The sequence below is a fragment of the Drosophila miranda genome, chromosome 2, assembly GCF_003369915.1.
Source record: "Drosophila miranda strain MSH22 chromosome 2, D.miranda_PacBio2.1, whole genome shotgun sequence".
NCBI classification, from domain to species: domain Eukaryota; kingdom Metazoa; phylum Arthropoda; class Insecta; order Diptera; family Drosophilidae; genus Drosophila; species Drosophila miranda.
Window position 1 is genome coordinate 23,324,474 of NC_046675.1, and position 25,002 is coordinate 23,349,475.

Consider the following 25,002-nt stretch of genomic DNA (forward strand, 5'->3'; position numbering starts at 1 on the left):
TGTTATGCTGCGCCTTGTATAATAATAATTAGTATTTTATACCCCTATTTTCTTGTCGTAATACAAATTAGTATACATATGTACATATGTATGTACATAGTTCTGTGTTTGAAATAGTTAGGGGATTAGCCAGGTCTCCGGCGACTGTCCTTACCTTCTGTTTATCGTTTGCTGGGGCTCTGCTGCGACTTCTGAGGAAAGTCGTGAAGTGGGAAAAGTGGCAGAATAGATATCTTTAGTGACTGCCGCTGTCAATGATAGTGATTAACTTTAAGCCTACATACATCAATCGGGGCTTATGGCTAACATCTGCTGATAATTCGTGTTCCCATATTCCCCTCAAACCCCATGAGCTCCCTCCCTCCATAAGACTCTCCAGAGGCTACTCATTTGTATGCTGTCTGGGTATTCCCTTAAGCTCCAACTAATCACCAGAAATAAATAACGAAAAGAAACACTCATTCTGATCATTTCATATACATATAATATATTCCATATGATATATTCACCGGGAATAATAAAATAAATAAATACAAATTTCGGCAGCTAAAACTACACACGAGTATTGCCATTTGCATACATTTGTTTATTTTTTTATTAACTGAAGTAGATTTCGTGGCAGGATGTCGGGGGTACTTTAATATGATATGTAGATAGATAGTGTCATAGATCTTTTAAAAGCAGCTCAAAAGTTGATGATATTTAATTGATTTTCTCTTGTTATTGTCTAATATATTTTTTAAGATAATTTTTCAACCATAATTTATCTTTGTGCGCAAATTCCATGCAATATTATCATAAAAATGGTTTCAAGGAGGAAAGATCATAAAAAGCAAAACAAAGGCAGAAAAGTACAGTCCCGCTCGTGATTCCTTGTGCTTCAGTATTCAGCTATCTTCTCTCTCTCTCTCATCAAAGATGGCGTCTGTTGTTGTTGCTGAGAGCAATGAGAGAGCGGCAAACGAATTGGAAGAATAGTCAAAGCGGGCAGAAAACCGCAACAAAGTGAAACAGCTATGTATACGCTCGTCACCACATCTGCTCTCTTTCGGGGACCATCTGTGTGTCAGTATGCAGGCAAACATGCAGAAACATGATGAAATTCGCTCTCTTTTCGGGTCTTATTTTACTCAGTACTCAGCTATCTTCGTGTTTTTCTCTCTCTCTCATCAAAGATGGCGTCAAAGCGCTCTCAGTAGGGCTGGGTATAAAAAGGGAAGAGGAAAGTGAATTGCGACAGAATGTGTATTCGGTGCCAATAGAGAAGTAAGCTCGCAAATTAAAAAGAAAAACCTGCGGTTAGCTGGACTCGCTCGAAAAAGAGGAGAAATATCAAACGTATTTCAAGTTTTTAATCAGGAGCCGGTACAACCATTATCTCCGCAAATCGACAAACGTTTTCTTCTGAAGCTGAACTGGACTCTGGCTGGTACATTTATTTCCACCGGACGGACTGGCAAATAAAACATCGATATACATACATAATTCAATCGCTCGTTCTCTTTGCTGTTGGGTTTTGTTCGTGTTTCTGCTTCAAAATGCTGCCGGAGCTACCACTTGAATTAACTGGAGAACTGTTTAAATACCTCAGCGAGAAAGATAAGCTGAGTTTGGCCCAAGTAAACAAGAAACTTGGATGCGTTTTTGCGTACCACGCTAAAGGAAAGTATAAGTCACTTTTAGTCCATGAAGAAATAAATTCAAATGAGGCCTACACAGACAACGAGCTTCGAGTTATTCTGTCGTTATGCGGATCAAATGTTGAGTTTATTTCAATGCTACGTGTTAAGGTTGTGGACGAACTGGGAGAGCTCATAGAAAAAAACTGCATCAACCTCAGGCATGCCGATTTGATGATAACCAATGAAAATGTAGACGCTTTAAAACGTGTTTTAAAAATGAGATGCATTGAAAAGCTTTCCATAGATGTCTTGCATTATCGCGGATCGGATCTGCTCCAGCACGTGAATCCATACTGCAAGGATTTGAAGTTGGAGAGCATTTCGATGGGCCAGGGTAAGAATTTTAAACTACTTGATACGAACAGAATTTCCTTGACGAGTGCCTTAAATTTGTTTCAGAGCAACACATAAAGGAACTGATACACTTGGAAAAATTGAATGTACATTCGAATGATGCACGAAATATTTTCGAAATATGCTCCCATCTTCCACGGCTTCGCGAACTCACTACGAACCGTTTTGAGTATCCCTCAGATGTAAAACAGGATTATTTATATCCTGAATTGGAGTTGCTGATACTTAGCAATTTTGAAATGCCATTGGACTTGCCAGTATGTCCGAAACTCAAAAAGTTTATATTGCTATCGAGTGAATGCAACACAGAAAATATTGCTGACATTGTTTCAAAGTACGGAGACACACTGGAGCATCTAGACATCACCTAGAAATAATCGACACCAATTCTATGCGGAGCATACAATAATAGTTCTCGGAAAATGTAAGCGCTTGCAGTTTTTAAGCTCCACAGATTCAATTATACGAAGGGGACCAAAATATATTTATAGACCTTACGCTGGAATTACTGAGTGTCTGCTCTTTAGTGAACTTTTACCGAAACTTAAACGATTTTTATTATTGCAGATGACAGAGTTCCCAAACTCCGAAGTGTGGAACTTGATCACATTTCCCAATACATCCTCCAATGCTGGGAAAATTACAATTAGTAAGAATACTGAAAATGAATAATTTTTTTTTAGAATCAAAATTGAGTAAAATGTTAATTTATAAGTTCGCAACCCAAATTAAAATTGTCAGTCTACCCGCGTTATGCCGAGGAGGACGTAAATATACGAAAAACGAAAGAAACGACGAAGAGTTCCGTTTGTTTGCCGACACGATCGTTGGACAGAAAACAGCAACAAAGAGCAAACCGCGCGCAGTCAGGCGCTTGTTGTTGTTTTTGTTGCTGAGAGAGTATTGATAAGAGAATATGCCATGGTGGAAACAGTTGCGAGAGTGTATTGCGTGTGAGAGGATCGAAGTAGATGAAAAAGAAGAAGAAGGGGATAAGACAATTGTGACTGCCGCCGTTCGACAAAGGTTTAATACTCTCTGAAAGGCTTTTGAAACCCGCTGAGAACATGTTTTGGCACATCACTTGTTGTTAATCCTTCATAATAATATAATTATAATTATAATAATAATTAATAATAATTATATAAGCCTACCAACGTTTGGAAGGGTAAACAGCTTAAGAGTAAGTTCTGCATTAATGCAATCCTTAACCCCAAGAACCTCTTGAAATGTGCAGACCCTCCTTCTGTAACATTCTCCTAGGGTGTCAGTACTCGTTTTATTAGCATAAGCCTCTCGTAGTTCAACTTCCTTTACGGAATACCAATGCCAGCCGAGTGACGGAAATGAAAAATTCATAAATTTCTCTTCTCCTTAGAAACGGCCGGCCACTTTATGGAGGACGCTGGTCCCCCAGGAATTCACCCAAATCCGGCTCAGAGCAGAGAGTGGGCGTTTTGGGGGGAGTGGCAGAAGGAGATGATTGAAGGCAGGAAGCAGCTGCTGTGCCATCAAATAAAGCTTCAGCCACAGCCACAGCTCCATATCCCCCACATCCCCACCCACATCTCAGCTTTTCCTACCATTCCATGACCTTTCCCTGGGCAGCATAACAATTATTTTTTGTTTGTTTTGTGTTTGTCTTCAGCATTTTCACGGCATTTTCGCGGAAGGCGGATTGGAATCTGTTTTGACAGCAAGTCAATTATTTTGTTATCACAATTGCTCCTTCTCCTGGCCCTCCTCTGGCTCTGGCGGACAATTAAAATGGGATTTATTTTGAATATACATTTTGTTCACAAGCGGCGCCTCAATTAAAATCACAATAATCGTCGATTTCTCCCCGTAACAAGATTGGGCGTGGAGAGGGCGGTAGATAATATAGTTATAGATACAAACACACACACACACACACACAGACGAATGTATCTATGACTCGGTATTTCAGATATTTTTCCGCTTTTTTTTTGTATTTTGTGGGTGGCGGAAGCTGAAGCTGGGCCGCCGCCACACGAAGGCTTTTCGCCCCGTAGAATCTCTCCCTGTTTCTGTTTTTCCAGGTGTACATTTTCAACTTACAAATTTCAAGTAAACACAAAAAATAGCATTCCATTTGTTCGGGTTCGCGTGATTTTTATAATAAATAACACTCTTCAATGAATAATTGCTATGGGAAATTCTTTTTTGTGCGCGTAAGGGGCAACAACAGCACTTTGATTTGTGGGGATTTGTCTTATTTTTTGAGGAAACACGGCCCCCAGAGATACGAACCGACGACCTACAAACGTCTAGCGCCTAAATGAAAATGCTGGAAAAAGTTCTCCATGGAGCAACAAAAAGCTCAGGCGACAAGCTTTTGTGGAGCTTTAACCGCCGAAATATGCCGCTTCTGCTCCGATTTTGAGTGGGTTTTCCCTACGATTTGGACTCGGTAAGCAAAAGCACTTTTCCTTTCATTTATGGGGCTGCTGCTATCCCGGAGTCTACGCATAAACGCTCGGAATTAGCCTTGTTAGTGCTGCTTCTGCTGGTAGTAGTTTTTGCTGGCAGCTGGGAAATTAGTTTGACTTCCGCTTTGTGCCTTCGCCTCAGTGAGTGGTTCTAGCCCCCTGCCAACAGCCCCCTGTTGCTTCTTGTGCAAATTTAATTCATATATGATTTCCTTTTGTTCTTAGGTTCTCTCATGCGATTACAAAGACTTGACTTGGCCTGGGCCCTGGCTTAATGCGGCGGCACTTGCCGCCGGGTCAGGGTCGTGGCTCAAAAGGGTTTTTGGCCTCTTGTTTTGGTGAATGTAACAAACATAGCGATAACTCATGTTAGACATAAGATAAGTGCATGCACAGGTACATACATTTTTATTATACTAATATCCCAATGTTGCTTCAACTATTTGAAAAGTAGAAAAAGCGTAGAAACATTCACATAAATACATATAAAGAAAAAGAATGACAGACATGTCTAGATCAGCGGTGGCCAGGTGTTTTTTTTTAAATTTTGGGACCAGTCCTACATTATGTGGCTGCGATATGGGAGCAGTTAAGAACAAGGACGCTCTGGCCTAGATAGAATAAAAATATATGTATACATATGTAGTTTATTGGTTTATTTATGCTACAAATTAATGTCTTCTTTCAAACAGATAACATTTAAATTATGGGAACAATCCTAAGATACAGTATGGTATAAAAATGCAACAAATACAACTTTTAATTAAAAAACACTTTTATTTAACAGAAACTTTAAAGAAACTTCACACATAACTCAAAATTAATTTATTGACTTAATAAAATATATTTATTCTTAAAAATATCAATTTTTATTATTATAAATTAATTTATTATTATTTGTTTGTTTCTTGTTCCCTTCATAAATTTCCCTTCAAAAAACGAACCCCCAAGCAACACACATTGTGACCTTTCCCGTCACATCGTTTAGCCGGCGACTAAAATTAAGTTATAATTTAAACAAAATCGCATGACTCCCCCGATGTTGGCTGCTATCGGGCTGTCAAATTAGACAGAAATGCTAATCATCGGGTGCTCAAAAGGCAATCAATTAAGTGGATGGTTAAGTGGTTTAACTGTCGTATCGTACGCGGATTCGTATTGGGTCACAGAACAGAAAACACTTCACATGCAGCCGGGAAACCCATGAAAATCAGCCAAGCAACTAAACGAAAAGCTCTCTCGGTGGCGATAAGTGGAGCGTGGAGCGTATCACATGCGTGGGAACCGCTGCGAAAGAGCCACAAGTGGCCCCCGGATGGGGGGCGCCGCCAAGCGTCGCTGCAAACGCAAACAGAGGCAGAGGCAGTAGCCAAGACAGCTGTTTCAAACACGTGTTCAAACAGCTGGAGAGGCGAAGGAAAACAGCAAAGAGTAAAGCACAAAACAAGAGATGGATTGGGTGGACAATTTGTTTACATGCGCCAGGCGCAGGCGTAGCTTAGCTTTCGAGGAGCTTTCCAAGGAGCTTAAAGCGCGAAAGCTTAAGGAGAGTGGCAGAGAAAGTTTAACGGGATTTTCAGTTCTAGAGCAAGGCGCAAAGCGCCAACTTGTGCCCATCGAAAGGAAAGAATCTCGGTTTACGAAACGAAGCACCCGAGTCCTCCGAGGCGGAGTCTGTCGAACGGAAGCCTTGCGTTGCCTTGCCACACGGTGCGTATGGCAGCAGCATCCTTCGAAGAGAGAATGTATCCTATTATGTGTGTGATTTTTGTGTGAAGCGAAAAGCTCTCAGGCTTTTATTCAGACGTTAAAATAGAAAAAATAAAATATCGAAAAATAGAGTTTTCAAATACAACAAATTTCCTGTACAAAATAAGGATACGGATGCGACACGGTGTATCCCTGTGCGTGTGTGTTGAAAGTTCTCTGCGCCTCTCTTTATCTGTGTGTATGTGTGTGTGTGTGTGTGCGCAAAAAGAATAGAGAAAGCAAAGCATCCCGTAGGAGTGGCACACAAAAGTGTTTGCATAACTTAAAGCCCTGCCTGCTGCCACTCCCGCCCACTCCCTTTGCCCAGTGCTGCTGCTGCTGCCCCGCCAGCCAATAACTTGATTACAGGCGACTCTCCAGCCCCATCTCGAAAAACCTATAGTGAAAAGTGAAGTTAAAAGTGAAAGCAGCCAAAGGACAAGGATATGGATTTCATAATGGACATGGATATGCGGCCCCTGTGATGTAGGAAACGTGACTGCAAATAGTGACTTCTTTCCGTGTAAAGGCGTGGCTGCTGGCTCTTTCATTCATAATGGACCCCTCGATGACCGCCCAATGCATCGTCTGGAGCGTCATCGTTGGTGTTATCATCATCATTGTGGGCATCATCATCTACATACTGTACCTGTGGGTCCTGGGGCCATTGTTCGATCAAATATTGTATCCCCACCAAAGAAAACCACGCAATTCCACTTCACAAACGAACACCACATTGGTCGATAATGATCCAAGATTAATGCAACATTTTGATAGTTCCTGGCTATCGGATAATGAATCAAAGAGTGGTTATGATTGACAAAAGAAAGTTTTTTTCGCAAGCACAAAATATACTTTCATGGGAAACTATTGAAAATGTTTCGAGGGCGTATCTTCTTTTCATTATTGAAGCTTCAGAAGGTTTTCTAAATTTAGCAATAAAGGGGATATTCCAAAGATTGTAAAGATTCCATTTGTATGCTATGCATCGCTTCCTCTCTGTCTTTAATTGATAGGAAAACAGAGTTTAAAAATAAATACCATGTTATTTAGGATTACAAAGGAAAAGGTTTTGTTTAATGGAGAGCTCCACTGAATCCAACTACAATCTATGTACATGTCGTGTGCATGATCGACTTTAGACTCGAGGGATCAAGGCACACTCCCACGTCAAAAGATAATTAATCCCTCAACCAATACTCTCTCCTATCCTCCCTGAAGCCGAGAGCAAATAATCCACCCAAATATATTCTCTATTTGTTTGGTTCCAAACCCAAATAGTTGCTCAAGCCCATCGAATCGAATCGAATAGCTGCCCATAAAGCACTTATCCCCAACAATGAAGAGAATAGCAAAATAAAAAATGGAGACCGTCAATGGTGCAAGGCTTGGAATCCTGCACAGAATGGGCCCCCTGGCTCAAAGGTCCTGTCATGGGTCGGGCATTGGGGGATGCAGTGAAGCGGAATCGGGCTATGGCTCATATTGTACGTACATATGTTTTGGCAATTCGTGTGTGAAAAATGCTTGGGGAAAATTGCCTACGAAAATACGAGTGTGGCTGTAGAATACACAAGAAAATATCAAATGGAATTGCGAACACTTTAGCGAAAGTCCTGGGCTGCTGGACGGACATCCTTGACTTGGTTATTGGCTTAGATGGCTTTCCCTTCTAAGCCACGAAACGGGGCACACAAAGAGCACAATGAATTGGGGGCAAGAAAAAGGGATAAAAGGTTAAAGCAACAGGGCGTGGATGCAAGAAGCGACTCCCAGACAAAGTTCAAAAAGTTCTGGCTGGGCTGGGGGCTTTCTTGATTGAAGCTTTTGTCTGCTGCCAGACGAGAACGGAGACGATGACTCTTTGGGGAGTTGTTCGACTGGGGGCATGCCACTGGAAGAGGAGCACATAAAACAATTCCCATTTATATATTTTTCACAAATTAAATTATCTTAAAATTGGCCAGGTCGATCCACTCGGAACTGAAGGGTATCCTTTCTCTGTTAAACAGTTAAACAGCATCCGATCTGCCTGCACAGAAATTCATTTGAAATCCAATTTGCAATTCGATGGACAATGGAAAAAGTCAAACAATTTGCCCTCGCTCCTGCTGGGCCTTCATTAAAAAGTATCTGTCTCTATCTCTCATTTCAATGGCAAAATATAGAACGACAAATGGAAAATCGAAAACCGCAAATATATCAATAAAGCTTTTCATCAAATGCAGGCCGCCGATGTCGGGCATGAGATTCGCCTCCATTGTTGTCCAACTGTCAGTTCAAATTACACTGAAGCCACCGCCACATCCATATCCACACACATTGCCACTCGCTCTGGGTGGTGGCGTGGCCAGTGGCAGTCGGCTCTGTGGGCTCTCCTCCAGCCACATGCAATCAAGCTCGGAAACTGCAGTACATCTCCACACCACGCCCCCCCCCCCCCCCCTCCCATAGCCCTGAAAGCGGCAATGAAAATTAAATGAAATGTTAGCCACGGCACGTAATTCGTACGATATGTTAAATAGTACAACACAAACCGTCAGCGGCTAATACATCTTATGTCAGTCCGCACTGGGTATACCCTAATGAAAGAGACCTACAAAATATTCATGTATTATTCGACTTATCTTCGGCTAAGACATACTGGAAGGGAGAAAAATGTACTTCGGGTCGGATTTCTTGAATGTTTATTAGTAGAATCAAAAGATTCTTTGTTTGATTCTTGCTAGCGAACGCATATTCCCTAATATGATACCTTTTTAACACTCCCATGGGATACTAAAGTACCATAATCCTGTTTGTTCTTTTATTAACATGCAGTTGGGTTTATATGTTCTATAAACTATAGTTTATCTGAACTTATTTCACGACATACTGATATATAGAAACAGTAAAATAAACAGTCATACGGATGGGTAAATAAATACAGAACAAACAAAGTGAAATTGACTCAGCTGTTTACTAAGATCCAGAGATATAGTTTCTAGACATACATAGGAAAAAATACTCTTTTCTTCATTGAGTGTCCTATGAATTTATACAAAACATTTTCGCTATAAAAGAGTGCAATTTTTCCAAACCTTTTGTTAAGCATGAACTTTAGTTGTATGTATCTTTATCATCAAATATTTAATGCTCATTCGATTGGCATTTTTCGAAGGTAACATTTTATATGCAGGAGTTCTTTCAGTGGAGGAGAAGAGTAGATGAAAATTGAGTGTGCTCTGTTGAGAGTCTGTTGAACTTGAGAGCCCCCGGGGTCCATGCGAGCCGTGAGATTCTCTAGAACAGAAGCTGCTGAAAGTCTAATCAACTATTTATAGGCATTAATAAGAAATGAGTGCGGTTGAAAGAGAGATGGGCGAATGAGATGAGTGCGAATAGTAAAGGGAAAACTACTTAGTTTTAGGTAGATTTAAAACAATTACCGAATCATTTAACCAAAGGGTTTCCACTCCAACGAAATGATACTTAATAATTAACCGCCATAAAGCAATTAAAGCTGGTACTTTACTAATTATTGTCCCGCCACACCCTCACTTTGTAATGAGGCCCTTTTTCTCAGGTCTGGCCCTTGTCTGGCCCTTTGAAAAGATTTCTATTGAAGCGTTCAAGAGACGTTCACCTGGAGCAAAAGTACTCAAACGCAAACACAAGCACAAACACACACAAATAAGCAAAAGCAACGGAAAACATTTTTTCCAACATTCATGTCTGCTCCATTGATAACCATGTGACCTCCAAACACACACACACACACACACACACACACACACACGAGTGTTAATTGCAATGAAGTGTGCTCCGAGTACTTTCAAAAAGGGCAGAGTGGCAGGGGAGAGCAGAGAGCGTACGAATGTGTCCATGATGTGGGCATATTTTATTTTTAGCATGAAAATGTCGTTTACACAATTCAATGTGTTCCAGAAATCTCCAGGGAGTGCGGCTTTGGGGTTTGCCTGTTTTTGCAAAGAGTCAACGGAGTTGTGAGTGTTCCTGAAATCTTTTCCAATGTTTTATTTTAAAAAAAGATTTCATTCAAGCAAAAGTTTTTTGCAAAAGAGCCACAGATTCCTCTCAGTAGACTCTAAGAACCCCCGCAATTGAGGTGGTTGTGTTTTCTGGTTCCTTTTGAGTGGTTGGACGTTTGCGGGACGCCAATAATTGCTTTCATGGGAGATGCCTCAAGAGATTTCTGAAAACCACTGATTAGGGGCTGCTTTTGAATGGCTTGGCGGTTTTAGGAACATCAGTGAACATGTCTATTCATGTTAATGTACGGCGCTTCCCTCAACCTTAAACCATTCAGCAGCAAATTATGCACATGATCAAGGTGCATTTAAATAAGGTGTGGTATTGCCAGAAAGAGAGAGAGAGAGCGGTTACTATGTAGTTAAAGAGGGAAAATTATTCACCTTAGATAAATAAACCTTGAATACGAGGAATGCAGCATAAATAAATATGGGGGCCCTTATACAGAGAGTGCAGGCATCTGTGATGTGCAACTACTCAACGCTCTCTCCATATCCAATCATTGATTTCCACTGAGACTTTAATTGACTCTCATTAGGTACGTGTGTTTGTGATTGGATGCTCGTATTAGCTGTCGATGCATTAAGAAATGATTGTGAGCATTCGCGAGTGATTGCAGGAAAATTGTGCAAAAATTCTGAGAGCAAAAACAATTTTTATGCCAAGCAATTAAATTGATTTCATCGCGTGCAGCAGAAGGAGAAGCAGCATCCAAATGGTCCGCTCCCTCACTCCACCAGCAGACACTCGGCAGAACTCTCAGTTGACTGCAGGCAAGAAAGCACTGCTGTTCTCTCACCGCTACCGCCTCCCTCACCTCTCTTTACCCGACTGTCAACAATGTGGCGCTTAATTAAGCACGCGTCTGCCTCCTTTCTCTCTCTCTCTCGTTTTATTCAAGATGAGTACTGGCAGTGGGAGAGAGGGAGAGTGCAAGGTGTTCTCTGCATTGTAATTGATTCAGTGGGAGGGAGTGGGAGGCAGATGGAAAGGGTTTGGGTTGAAAGGCGGGCGAGTGGGACAGCAATGTATTCCTTTTGGTAGTTGTTCTGGTCTGTTCAGAGCAATTTATAAAGAGAGGGCGAGAGCGAGTCACTTGTAGAAAGGTTTTTGTGCAGGCTTTGATTTCTTTTCAATTATTCAACCGTACCACCGACAGCCTGAAATGGGCGTGACTGTCGGGGAGATAATAGTTATCTATATAATTAGCTTGATATGAAAGAGCGCTTATTGTCTGGATGGAATGGATGATGACCTACTTTAATCAGCGGCTAGCCCTTCCGGAAAACCTGCCAAACCAGTGCGCCACAGGGCAACAGGTTCAAACTGGTTTTAAACGAATTCTTTATAATCAAAGGGCTGTACTTACAGTTCGCACTGTATTCCGAAAAACTGCTTCTGGTTTGCTCAGCCACTGATTCATCCAGCCATAGACGAAATGGCGAAATACAGCTCGTAAATCGAATTTGATTTGAATATTTATTTGATTCAAGCACTTGAAAGAACTTTAATATATTTTCACCTTGAGTGCGCGCACTTAACCGCAAAAAAGAAGAAGAATAATAAATAAAGCAAATGGCGTTAAAGCTGAGGATACCGGAGCGATTGATACCCTTTTTGGGCATTTGTTTATACGGGAGGTCTATAAGTTGGTCATAAAATTTTGATCTCTATTGCGGAAACCATTAATAAAACTACAGATAGCTTTATTTTTGTTGTATTATCTTTGGAAAAACCATGTTTTTTTCTGTATAGCTGGGCCTAATCACAATACCCTAATTTGCAAGGGTATAAAAAACCGCATATTATAACAATAACAATGCTGCTTGTTGAGCATGAGAAGAGCGGGTTAAAGAGCGGCTACAAAGTGTGTAAAGAGTGAGAGAGAGACAGGTAAGGTTGTCAATAAGAAAGACACAAAACGTAGAAAAAAACACACGCGACAAACAATTCCGGTTAAAAGAAGGAAAGGAGAGACAAAAAAAAAGCGAAAAAGAGCTGACAACAACGTCAACAATTGGGTTTCCCGCCCCCGCGCACCACTTCTCCAGCCAACTAGCGGCTGCGAAGCAAGGCAAAGCAAACAAAACGCTCGACGCGATAGGCAATTTTTCATTCGTTTCCGAAATTGCAATTTTTCTCACTTTTCCACTGCACATTTCCAATTTGTGGGGCACGGCTCACGCCCACCGACTGCAGGCCAACGAACTGGCCATTATTTCAACCATAAATTAGCTTCTTAACCCGTATGAAAATGTAATTTTCCAGCGCACGAACTGAACCGATTTGGTTGTTGCGCCCCGTTTTGCCAGCGTATGCGTGATAAGGCGGAAAACAACGACGTCACAGTGGCAGCGCGACCGAAACACGTCCGACCGAAACGAGAGAAAAAAACGAAACAAATTCAAATCTAATCGTCCAAAAGCAACAAGTGTTGGCAGAAAGCTTTGACCATATGATCGTGCCAGCGCACAGCACAGCGCTGCCAGTACGCCCAAATTGATATTTTTTGGGCGATCTGGCTGCCGAGACTGAGCTTTTATTTTATATTATTATCGATCCGGCTACGCAATGATCGCAATCAGTGCTCCCACATTTAATTCGTTTAAATTCAAAAATTTAAAATTATCTTGCCATTACAGAAAATGCCCAACGTTTGGATGGGAAACAATTGAATCACATCACAAAAGCCACATTTCCCTCCCCAAAAAACTTTAGTGCCCAACAATATGGCTGGCAGTGATTCCCCTGCCGCCGCTCGCTTTGTTTATCGCTGCCTTTTGTTCGCGCCTGCTATTGTTGTGGGACTCCTGCTGCCGCTGACGCTGCCACCGATTGCCGCCGCCCAAAGGCACACAGCATCCGATAATCCCTCGACATACAATATTGGCGGTGTATTGAGCAATTCCGAGAGCGAGACCTACTTCCACACCATCATTTCGGTAAGCATTTAGGCCTGTTAGCCGGGCTAACTGGATTCCCAAGCGGATTGCCTCTTGTAATGCTTCTCTCCTTCTCCCTCTTATACAGCATCTCAACTTCGATCAGCAGTATGTTCCGCGCAAAGTCACCTACTACGACAAGACCATCCGCATGGACAAGAACCCCATCAAGACGGTGTTCAATGTGTGCGACAAGCTCATCGAGAATCGGGTAAGCCTTGCGATGCAGAATGCAATTATGTCTCTACTTCCGCTAGTGCCCCCCAACCCACTCCACAAGGACGTCCCACCAGTGGGTGTCTTTGGTTAGCTTAATTTTAATAATTCCACAGGAAATGATTCGGAAATGGCCTGATGACAAACGGTAATTTGCTTCTGAATATCTTTGGGATCCATCCTTTGGCTGGCTTTTGACTCGCTCGCCACTGGGATGTGAATAATAGCTAATCCTTGAGCGTTCAATTTACTGCAGCATTGCTAATATAGTGCTTTTCAATCATTATATTTGGCGCGGAAATGTCGATACGCTTATTTTCGACAGTCTGGCTACACTCACTGAGCTTTTATGATCAGCCATGATCTTTTTTTCGTTGATCCGGCAGCTCTAACAGCAAAACCAGTGTGACCACTATTCAATTTTTTAAATTTAAGTTTAAATTTCAAAGTCTATAACTTGTACAATATTGGTTTAACATCTCTTTTGCTGCCTTACACCGACTATAAACTTTTGCACCACACTGTCTTTGAACAATTTGCCACCACTTGAAGTACTGGCATGCATCCACCAGCATCCAAACACTTTTCAGCGTCAAACTGGTTTGCGGGCAATTAATCAGCGCCGCCATTCACAAAACAAAACCAAAAAAATTCCTCATGACTAAGATCTTTACAGCGTGCCCCAGTGCATTGCACCCACTGCTATAAAACCACTTAAAGCTGAAACACTTTTGCAGTAAAACTTCCGCACATGCCACGTTTTTCGTGCGTCCAACTACTGGGATCATGCTCCGTATCCATCAATCACATATCGTCGCACATTTATCAGGGAGTCTCTGGGAGGTCTGGGTCCAGTAGCATAACCGTCAACACCCACTGGGCCAGGTCTAAATCAATTCGCTGCCTGTTTTTGGGAGCCGGCATTTGTCATCATTAATGCCACAGAGAATTTATCATCGTTTGGGCATAAGATGTGCGTCCATTTTGAACCGACGAAGGAAACAAATCAACTGTCATTGACTCCAGTAAGGTGTTGTAGCGTTACAGTGTGGCTCAAAACTATCTGACTTTAGGAAGATGGAAAAAAGACTCGGATTAATTTATAAAACTTAGATTCAGCCTTCTAACCTAATTTATAAGGTTTAGGCATCTGATGTATCAAAGGGGAGCTATTTTTACTCATTCTTATAGTTGTGTTCCGCACTTTACATGCTTTTCCTGGCCATATTTTTGCGAAGCCAATTGAACGTTCTCTCAGCGCCATTTACACTTCCGCCTGTTTGCCTCTGTCTCTGCCTCGGCCCCGCGTGGGCTCCGTCCTGGCTTTGGTCTCCTCACTCCTTCATCACACTTTTCTCTTGCCATTTCCCTTGACATTGCTCATTTCCACTGATTTGATTTTCCACCTCGTGTTCTCCCCCAGGTGTATGCCGTAGTCGTTTCGCATGAGCAAACCTCTGGTGATTTGTCGCCGGCGGCTGTAAGTTACACGAGCGGATTCTATTCAATTCCCGTCATTGGTATATCCTCAAGGGATGCGGCCTTCTCCGACAAGAACATCCATGTCTCCTTTCTTAGAACAGTGCCGCCGTACTATCACCAGGCAGACGTCTGGCTGGAGATGTTGAGTCATTTTGCATACACCAAGGTAATGTTGCGCTTCCTCCGGTATTCCTATTCCTCAAAAAATTTGACTTATTGACTCATTGAGTTGTCTACTCCAATGGCGGCGACAGGTAATCATAATTCACAGCTCCGACACGGATGGACGGGCCATATTGGGGCGGTTCCAGACCACATCACAGACTTACTATGACGATGTCGATGTGCGTGCCACTGTGGAATTGATTGTAGAGTTCGAGCCGAAGCTGGAGAGTTTTACGGAACATTTAATAGATATGAAGACGGCCCAGTCGAGGGTTTATTTGATGTATGCCAGGTAAGCATTTGTATTGGGAGAATAAGACCATAATCATGGTTAGATAGAAAGGAAAGATCTATGAAATGTCAATGCAATCGACACCCCAAAGCATTTGAGACCCAGAGTTGCCTTTTATTCCCACTTCAAAGTGTTTAAACTATTTAACTATATAAAAGTTCACATCCAAAAGAAGTTTTAAAAATGTGTGGAATTATCTACTTCCTAACATACGTCCTTGGCTGGGCAATCGCAGCCACTTCTGGAAAAGAAAATAACTTGTATTGCAACGACTGTTCGGAAGTAAACAGAAACTGTAAAATTAATGTAAATGGACACAGTTGCAGGAACCTGCCCCATGACTATAACAGCAGCAGTGATATAAATTGGACCGCCTATGACCCTCTGATACATGGAAAAGGTAGCAAAAATATTAAAAACTGCGTTCCAACCGGCAAGAATTTAAGTGGTATGAATGGGATACTTATATTTCTGGATATCCTAAAGATCCCTCAGAGCTTGTTTCAGGGAATCACTATTTCTGCTGTATTTGGTCACAGAAGCTTGGCTGTCAGCAGATCAAATTCATGGAGCATCACCCCTTTGTGCAGTGCAATTGGTGTCTGACCGCTGAAAGCGTCCCTGTGCGGGAAGACTATCGTCGTTGTCCCTGCAACAATTGCGCTAGGGATCTGAGCGATACCTGGCTTTTTGCCTATATCTGTTATATCTATGTCTATATCTATTTAAAAAACGCTATATGACTTTCGCCTAAAGATCATCCAGGCCCTACTCTCTAACCTTAAAGACTTGGAGCTGCGCAATATTCTGAATAAATGAGCAAAATAAATGTACTAGCATTTGTACTAGGTGCACAAAAATTTTATATTCTCTAGTCAGGGTCATCATCTATAGGTCTAAAAACACTCAAAACAATTGTATAAAAATCCTATAAAATACTCGTTAGTTTTTAAATTTTCCGGCTTCCGGAATGGGCTTTTGGGCTTTTGGGCTTTATAGCTCACTCTGTATATGACTTCCTTTTCATTTAAATATTTAAAATCATACCCAGAACCACATGGAAATTGTCCTAGCAAATCGGGAATGCCCCACCCCCATGCCATTTGTAAAGCTTCCCCCACACGACTCCACGGTGTGCAGCGGGCACATGCAATTTGGCATTCAGAAAATTATCATAAGCGCTCTGGTTATTTATGCACTGGTTTATTCTCTCTCTGTATAGCACTGAGGACGCCCAAGTCATCTTCCGGGATGCCGGCGAGTACAACATGACCGGGGAGGGGCATGTTTGGATTGTGACGGAGCAGGCGCTGTTCGCCAACAATACGCCGGACGGAGTGCTCGGCCTCCAGCTGGAGCATGCCCACAGCGACAAGGGACACATTAGGGTAAGTGCGAGTGCGGTTCCGCCACGCGACGGATTCGAGCCTTCATTATGTATGATGTGATTTCCATCTGACAGGACAGCGTTTATGTCCTGGCCTCGGCCATCAAGGAGATGATATCCAACGAGACCATTGCAGAGGCGCCCAAGGATTGCGGCGATTCGGCCGTCAACTGGGAATCGGGTGAGTAATTGGATTGTGAACTTTACTAATTGGAGGTTTCCTAATGTTATGACCTTCACTTGACTCTTGCAGGGAAGCGTCTGTTCCAGTACCTGAAGAGTCGCAATATTACGGGGGAGACAGGACAAGTGGCCTTCGATGACAATGGGGATCGCATCTATGCGGGCTACGATGTGATCAACATACGGGAGCACCAGAAAAAGCATGTGGTGGGAAAATTCAGCTATGATAGTGTAGGTCTTATAGAGATGCTCCACTCTAAAGCATTCCAAATTTTAATGGACCCCTTTCTATGTAGATGCGTGCCAAAATGCGGATGAATATCAATGATAGCGAGATCATTTGGCCGGGCAAACAGAACCGCAAGCCAGAGGGCATTATGATACCCACTCATCTGAAAGTGCTGACCATCGAGGAGAAGCCCTTTGTGTATGTGAGGCGCATGGGCGATGACGAGTTTCGCTGCGAGCCGGATGAACGACCCTGTCCGCTGTTCAATGCTACTGATTCCACAGGTAAGACGCAGGCTGGGATCACTCCTTGATCATTGATCGTTTCCTAACCTTGCATTGTTTATAGCCAACGAGTACTGCTGTCGAGGGTACTGCATCGATCTCCTCATCGAACTATCCAAACGGATAAACTTCACTTACGATCTAGCCCTCTCGCCCGATGGACAATTCGGACACTACCTCCTCCGGAACAACACGGGTGCCATGACACTGCGCAAGGAGTGGACGGGTCTCATGGGGGAGCTGGTCAATGAACGTGCCGAGTAAGTTGAATGGATAGTACCATTGAAATCCACACTAATCTGGAACTCTCCGCTTTTCACTTCGTTTAGCATGATCGTTGCACCATTAACCATCAATCCCGAGCGTGCCGAGTACATTGAATTCTCGAAACCATTCAAATACCAAGGCATTACAATACTCGAAAAGAAACCGTCACGATCGAGTACTCTCGTGTCTTTCTTGCAGCCATTTAGTAACACGCTATGGATCTTGGTAATGGTGTCGGTTCATGTTGTGGCGCTCGTCCTCTATCTGCTGGACAGGTGAGTATCCCCACACGACAATCCTCTCCCAAAGTCCCAAACACTTTCAGCGAGATCGTATAGCCATAGTAGCCATCCATAAACGATCGTTGCATTGGACGGTTGAATCGCAGCGATCCTGGCGGCTATCATATTCACCCATTCCCTGGACCATTTGGACTTTCGCTGCTTGAGGATTCGATTAACTCTATGATTTCTACACTCAGATTCTCACCGTTTGGACGCTTCAAGCTCTCGCATTCGGACAGCAACGAGGAGAAGGCCCTAAATCTCAGCTCCGCGGTCTGGTTCGCCTGGGGCGTCCTCCTCAATAGTGGCATCGGTGAGGGTACACCGCGCAGCTTCTCTGCCCGAGTTTTAGGCATGGTCTGGGCCGGCTTCGCCATGATCATTGTGGCCTCGTACACTGCCAACCTGGCTGCTTTCCTCGTGCTGGAGCGGCCCAAGACGAAGCTGAGCGGCATCAACGATGCCCGCTTGAGGAACACCATGGAGAACCTGACTTGTGCCACCGTCAAGGGCTCGTCGGTGGATATGTATTTCCGGCGGCAGGTCGAGCTATCGAACATGTATCGCACGATGGAGGCGAACAACTATGCCACCGCCGAGCAGGCCATCCAGGACGTGAAGAAGGGGTAACGTGGGCGCCACAGGCCTCGTCCATTTTGTAGCTGAAATCTATAGATAATCGCATGTTTGCAGAAAACCAGAATCTACATCTACTACTCGTACTCGTACTCGTAATATCCAAACAACAAGTACTCTTCTCACTCTTCAAAAATTAGATCTTAATACACCTATTACCACTGTCTCTTTCTCTCTCTTTCTCTGTCGCTGTCTCTCTCTGTTTCTCTCTAGTATATATTCTCTAGTATTCGTTAATGGTATCGTGTTCGTATTAGTCTTGCCCCCGTACTTAATCGTCCCCGTAAACCCTTTAACCTTAAAATACAATACCTTAACTCTTGTATGTTTTTGATCGTACTTGTTGTACTAACCCGCTCTCAATGAATCTCTAATGATATATGACTAACATACGATCTACAATTTATAATCACAGCAAGCTAATGGCCTTTATCTGGGACTCATCGCGACTGGAGTACGAGGCCTCCAAGGATTGCGAACTGGTGACCGCTGGAGAGCTCTTCGGACGCAGTGGCTATGGCGTAGGCCTGCAAAAGGGTTCGCCCTGGACAGATTCTGTGACCCTGGCTATCCTGGAGTTCCATGAAAGTAAGTACTGGAAGTATTATCGTTATCTACAGACTGACATCTATGCTCCTCTTTTAGGTGGCTTCATGGAGAAGTTGGACAAACAATGGATCTTCCATGGACATGTGCAACAGAATTGTGAACTCTTCGAGAAGACCCCGAATACGCTGGGCCTCAAGAACATGGCTGGGGTGTTCATTCTGGTGGGTGTGGGTATTGCCGGAGGCGTGGGGCTTATCATCATTGAGGTGATCTATAAAAAACACCAAGTGAAAAAGCAGAAGCGTCTGGATATAGCCCGACATGCGGCTGATAAATGGCGTGGGACTATCGAGGTATGCCGCCTTGGGGATAATTTTGAAGCCCATTTAACCTCGTAATCCTTCACAGAAGCGAAAGACCATACGCGCCTCACTGGCCATGCAGCGACAGTACAACGTGGGACTCAACTCCACCCATCCACCGGGCACAATCAGCCTGGCGGTGGACAAGAGGCGATACCCCCGCTTGGGGCAGCGGCTGGGACCAGAGCGTGCCTGGCCTGGAGACGCGGCCGATGTGCTGCGAATACGACGCCCCTACGAGCTGGGAAAGCCAGGACAGTCGCCAAAAGTGATGGGTGCCACGCCGGCGATGCTCGGCCGGACACGGCCCCAGCAGAATCTCTTGCCACCACGCTACTCGCCCGGATACACCAGCGATGTGTCGCACTTGGTCGTTTAAGTTAACATTTTTTGCCAAAGCATTTAGAAGATACTAGACATACGTTTACTCGTATATCATTGCTCAAATGGGCTTCATTAAGAGTCAGGAAATTGTTTGTTATCGGTGTATGGTATGTGGCCGGGACCGGGACCTGGCAAAGTTTTACAAAAATAATTTTTACCATGCACTTGAACGGTCCTGTGCCTGCAATAGTCTGTTATATCAGAGTCTATGTATATGTATTTACAAAAATAATTATTGGATAGTTTAATAGGTCAGCATTTATTTGATTGCAGTTAAGTTTGTGTAGTTTTCGATGGATTTGTTAACAGAGAGAGAGATATAGCAGGGAAGAGGGAGGAAATGCAATTCCCTTCGGATCGGATCGGATCGCTTTCAATGTGCTTAATGTTACATCTTACTATATCCCCGCTTTAGCTTACTTTTCAAACGCTTTTCCATAAGACACTCTGATCTATTCTTGCTCTAATAATACTTTTTACTAAGGAATTGGTTCAAATCTAATTACATCACAGAACCCACCCACTGTTACAAAGTGTATACTAAACTATACTTAAACCCTATACTAAACTCGAAATATGGCCGTACTTTTGCCTAAAACGAAATCTCCGATTGCCCGTACAACTAACATATATTTACATTCCGCTGATCCTGGACAATAGTTCGGTTCGGATATACCTAAAACTTACCGAAAAAACTTCTCATTAATCACAAAATCTTAAAGAGAAAATCCTTAAACAAGCGATGACCGAAGAGTAGCCACTAATTAAAAAACGAAAACTAAACTCAATGAAGCTTAAATGAAATTTAAACAGAAAAAATTATATGTATACATATTATATATATATATATTATTATATATTATATAGCGTAAGATTCAGTGTGAAGTTAACAGCATAATTGTGGAGCATTCCAAAAGGGAAATTCGACAAACCAAATACAATTTAGTAGCGAAATATGAATTTTAAATGTTTTGAATGTGTAAACAGTTTATGCCACCAAAAAAATAAATCATTAAAATCAATGTTTAAGCAGTGTGATTTAACGTGATGTTATACCAATCCTAAACAGATTCCCATTTCCTATCAAAGAGATTTTTCATATTTTAAAATGGACTCCTATCCACATTCCCAACAGCTTCCTATCACACATCGAAAGGGTTCCTATTCCCATCTACATCTTCAAATCTCATATGGAATGCATTCGCATTCCAACACCTTCGCAGATAAATATTTGTGGATTTGCAAATATCTTTTGTCGATATCTATTATTAGGTCTCTTGTAAATGCAAAACTCGAGGGACTGATTGACAAGCTGATTGAATACGCATATTTTCCTGATGATGATTGATGTGCTGATTAATTTGTTTGCCTTTCAGCTGCGAGCCAATTGTTATTCTTACATTTATTTGTTCTAGTTCAAGAAGAAAACAGCTTAAGCTATATATAAAGACTGATCAGAATTGAATACAGGATTGTATTCAGGACTACAGGATGTATTTACAGGATTGTGCTTTTGCTCAGACATATTATCTATTATTTTGCAGAATACAAAGAGAGCACATATCCAACATCCAAAATGTCGGGACATTTAATTCTTATTCCTCAAAAACCATTTTCTATTGAGGGCTTGCTACAAGATTGTAGAAGAATTCTTGGATAAATAGAAACCAAGCTAATGAAGGGTTCCTCAAGGGTTACGTACAGCTAAAATATACTGAAAGTCCTCTTTAGGCCCAGGAACCTAACCGCCACTCGATAAAGTATAAAAGTTAATTAAATAACAAATGATTACCAATTAATCCGTACGAGTGCCGGCTCTTAAAGCGACTGCTTAAGGGAATTAACAACCTTTTTGAGACGACCGCTTTGCGAATGAGACTTTTAGGGAGCTTACAAATTACATTTCAACCGAAAACTTACAACAAATTTCGTTGTGGGGAAATTATAACCAGTCTGGGGATAGTGTCTCTGTAAGAAAGCGTGCTCCATAGATACATCATATTCCAATCGCTGAGCGTGCCAGACTGTCATCCAACGGAGAGTAACGAAGCGCACAATCCTATCGAAAATTATTTAATTTATATAATTATGACAATTAAACATTTGATGGCAAATGATTGTGGTTTGTGTTTACCATCAATTGTCACACTTGTCGCTGGATCTCCGCTCAGACCAGAGATACACGTACGACTTTCGGACGCTGAACGAGTCAAAACTGCAATGAAGCGGTTCGAATCGGTCTCTCATTAGGGGTTTGCTTCGCCTGCTGCCGCTGATGATGATGATGATGACAACAGCAAAATCCCCCATTACAGGCATAACTGGAACTTCATTCTGAGAACTGGACACACAGCAGCTCCTTCAGGAGACAAGAAGAGAAGGTTACCAACCGAATTTGAACCCTGGAGGTTAGCGTAATAATTATATTTTCGGTAGAGTTGTGCCAAAACGGTTTGAACTTGTCGGTGGTTTTTTTGTCGAAACAAAGAAACAAATACTATAGTTGAGTGATTCGACTAGAAGATACTACATTTTTAACCGCTAGCAAAAAAAGACATTCTGCTGAATGATATTTGGATAGATCAAGGCGTATTGTTAGAAAATTCCTGTAAGCCAGATTTTTTTTAAATCTTATAGGAAAAAGAACATCTATCTATATCGTACATATGTATATATAGGTGACTTCCTACAGAGAGAATAACATGCCTTGATCTTCTGGGATGCACTACATTCTCTATAATTTTCTAATAAACCTTCTCAAGCTAATATACCCGTAGTGCTCTTCGATTACTGGGTATACAAACAGCAGGTATGAATAATACAGACTCATTTTCCGGTAGACAATGACCTTATGATGCTTTATTGACACATGTGGGTGTTATTCACTTTTAATCATTGTATGTCAAGTGATTACTAATCATCTGTCTGGGAATCAAAGGTATTTCGATGCCAAATTTTGGTAACGCTCTCGAAATTCTTTGATGTGGAGAATATGTGGTAACTGATATATCCTCTCAGCATCCTGTACATCCACTTAGCATTTTATGACAATTAGAACTTTCTCACTTTTATTTTTAAACAATATTTTTACCCAGAATCTAGAGAAGTGTCATCCCGTATTTATCCAATCAATTCTCACATAACCAGATACAGTTGCCACTCAAATACCATTCGAATATTGTAAGATGATCGAAAACAATTGACGTCAAGGACGGACACGTGGAAACGGAAACCCGATTATAGCTAGATTATTTTCGATCTGTGCGGATCTGTACGGAACATCGGATCGATCCAAATGAAAACTCTTTTAAAGTGGTATAAAGCAGTTAATTCAATTAAGAGACGTGTGTCAAATAATGTCACTGTCCCACGATATGATAGCACCCTGGAAGGCCCCGAGCGATCCATCAAGAGCCGAAAAGCTCGATCCAATGCCATTATTGAGGTGTTATCATTGGGAAACTGTAATCGGTTATAGTGCTGGTTATTCCGCTGACAGCAAGTAGCAATAAACGATTGTTATACAACATAGACAAAGTTGTCATGTCTTAAATATATAATTTCAGCTGTAAAACAATAAATTTGTCTGTGGCGCGACATGTTGATTCGATCAATTAGATGGAATTCGTCTCTAGTCTGAATATCTGCGGCCTGGAGATGTGTTAATGAGTGCAACAGTCCCCTGCTGAGGGTTAACCAAACCTGCCTGTAACTGGTTAAGGGTGGCTAACGCCCATTGTCAATAGTAGGTTGACTTCCTATGAAAAAAGATCTATGACAAGTTGGGATTTTAATAGATCGGGAGTATGATTTCATTTTAGAGAGGTAGAAACGATATTCTTTGCTACTTTGGAAGAGGAAACATGTTTTTAATGCCTAAGGATATGATCTATAGGTATAGATATTTTCTTGCCCTACCAGAAACCCCTTAGGGAACTTATCTTTTGAGCAGATATGTATAGACAAGCGAATATTGAAAAATGTCGGAAAATTTTTACTATTCATATAATTAACATTTGATTGATTTCCAGGGCCATTTCATTGTTTTAAAAAATCTCTTTTGATTATAGATACTTAGGAAAGACCAATCAAATTATACGAGATAATAAAGATTCATACAAGATTCGCCGCCAATTAAAGTTTTATAGACGCAACCATAAACAAATTAAGTTAATTTCCCCAAACAAACAATAAAACTAAATATAGAAAGACCACTGCGAAAGAAATGAAAGATTACAAGAGTGAGAGATAGTGACATATTGAGATATATAGATAGATACATATAGAATATTCCATATTCTATATACTATTCTATTGTTCTATATTTATAAACACTAAATTTTTATGGCGCTTCAAATTCAAGATCTGATCAAAAGAAATTCAATTTGTATCTTTGAAAAACGATAAACAGACTGTCTTAAAATTCGAATACGAAGAAAACCCATCAATAAAGTTTTTAGAAATGAGCCGAAACAAAAATGCCAGAAGTGTGAAAAATATATCGTAAAAGCATAAAATGCTGATCCGCCAGCAGGGATTTTTTGTTTATTAATGGTTTATAAAATAATAAAAATATTTCCGTTAATTAACAAATCGTAAATCACTCGAATAATATTAGTAGAAGTATAAAAAACGTTTATCAAAGTGCAATCAAGTGATTAGCTATGTAACTGCCACAACTCTCAGTAATTCCGGAGAGTCTTATACAACTGAAGTTGGTTAACAAATGGATTGCATCTATCTATATTACTTATTAAATTTATCAGCAGCCACGAAATCATTTGCTGTTCGTGCCGATCTATGGCCTTTGATAAAGATGTGGGGAATTTCTTTTTGAATAGATTTAAAATGTTCGAATTTTGCATGAGCTACAAAAAGTAGATTAGATTTCCCTTAAATAAAACTCAAGTTATTCATTATTAGACCTATAATTCGTTTGTAAAAATAAGATGTTCTGATTTACCACCACTTTATGTGAGTAATGTATAAGGCGGTACCTTTTTATCAAACTTATAAAGTAGATTAGACCTTACTCAACGAATATACTTTATAGGCTTTCAGAACGTAACTTAA

General features: G+C 41.5%; 3 protein-coding genes across 7 annotated transcripts in view; 2 read left to right on the forward strand and 1 right to left on the reverse strand.

Annotated features, from left to right (window-relative positions):
* Positions 1-12,680, reverse strand: part of LOC108155501 (inositol 1,4,5-trisphosphate receptor) — a 27,413-nt gene extending 14,733 nt beyond the window's left edge. For 2 of the 4 annotated variants that reach the window (XM_017286337.2, XM_017286335.2), the window contains exons 1-2: positions 12,412-12,680; positions 11,637-11,803 (exon numbers count right to left, since the gene is read on the reverse strand). The gene's annotated coding sequence lies outside the window, so the exon portion shown is untranslated. Of the gene's footprint in view, positions 1-4,115; positions 4,314-11,636; positions 11,804-12,411 lie in introns of those variants that run through there. The other 2 variants (XM_017286336.2, XM_033390001.1) reach the window with 2 other exon arrangements.
* On the forward strand, positions 1,232-2,824 carry LOC108155504. 2 transcript variants are annotated; one of them, XM_017286343.2, is made up of 4 exons: positions 1,232-1,662; positions 1,720-2,016; positions 2,082-2,460; positions 2,604-2,824. In XM_017286343.2, the coding sequence occupies exons 1-3, from the start codon at positions 1,539-1,541 to the stop codon at positions 2,405-2,407; spliced, it is 747 nt and encodes a 248-aa protein (XP_017141832.1). In that variant the 5' UTR covers positions 1,232-1,538; the 3' UTR covers positions 2,408-2,460; positions 2,604-2,824. The 2 variants fall into 2 exon arrangements, with proteins under 2 accessions (XP_017141832.1, XP_017141831.1); XM_017286342.2 differs by having other exon boundaries at positions 1,234-2,016.
* On the forward strand, positions 6,058-20,958 carry LOC108155503 (glutamate [NMDA] receptor subunit 1). The gene is made up of 15 exons (XM_017286341.2): positions 6,058-6,196; positions 12,910-13,209; positions 13,298-13,420; positions 14,849-15,073; positions 15,162-15,364; positions 16,587-16,752; positions 16,827-16,932; positions 17,005-17,165; positions 17,231-17,447; positions 17,512-17,707; positions 17,777-17,989; positions 18,196-18,624; positions 19,050-19,222; positions 19,280-19,536; positions 19,592-20,958. The coding sequence occupies exons 2-15, from the start codon at positions 12,997-12,999 to the stop codon at positions 19,922-19,924; spliced, it is 3,015 nt and encodes a 1,004-aa protein (XP_017141830.1). The 5' UTR covers positions 6,058-6,196; positions 12,910-12,996; the 3' UTR covers positions 19,925-20,958.
* Positions 20,959-25,002: the final 4,044 nt, after the last annotated feature.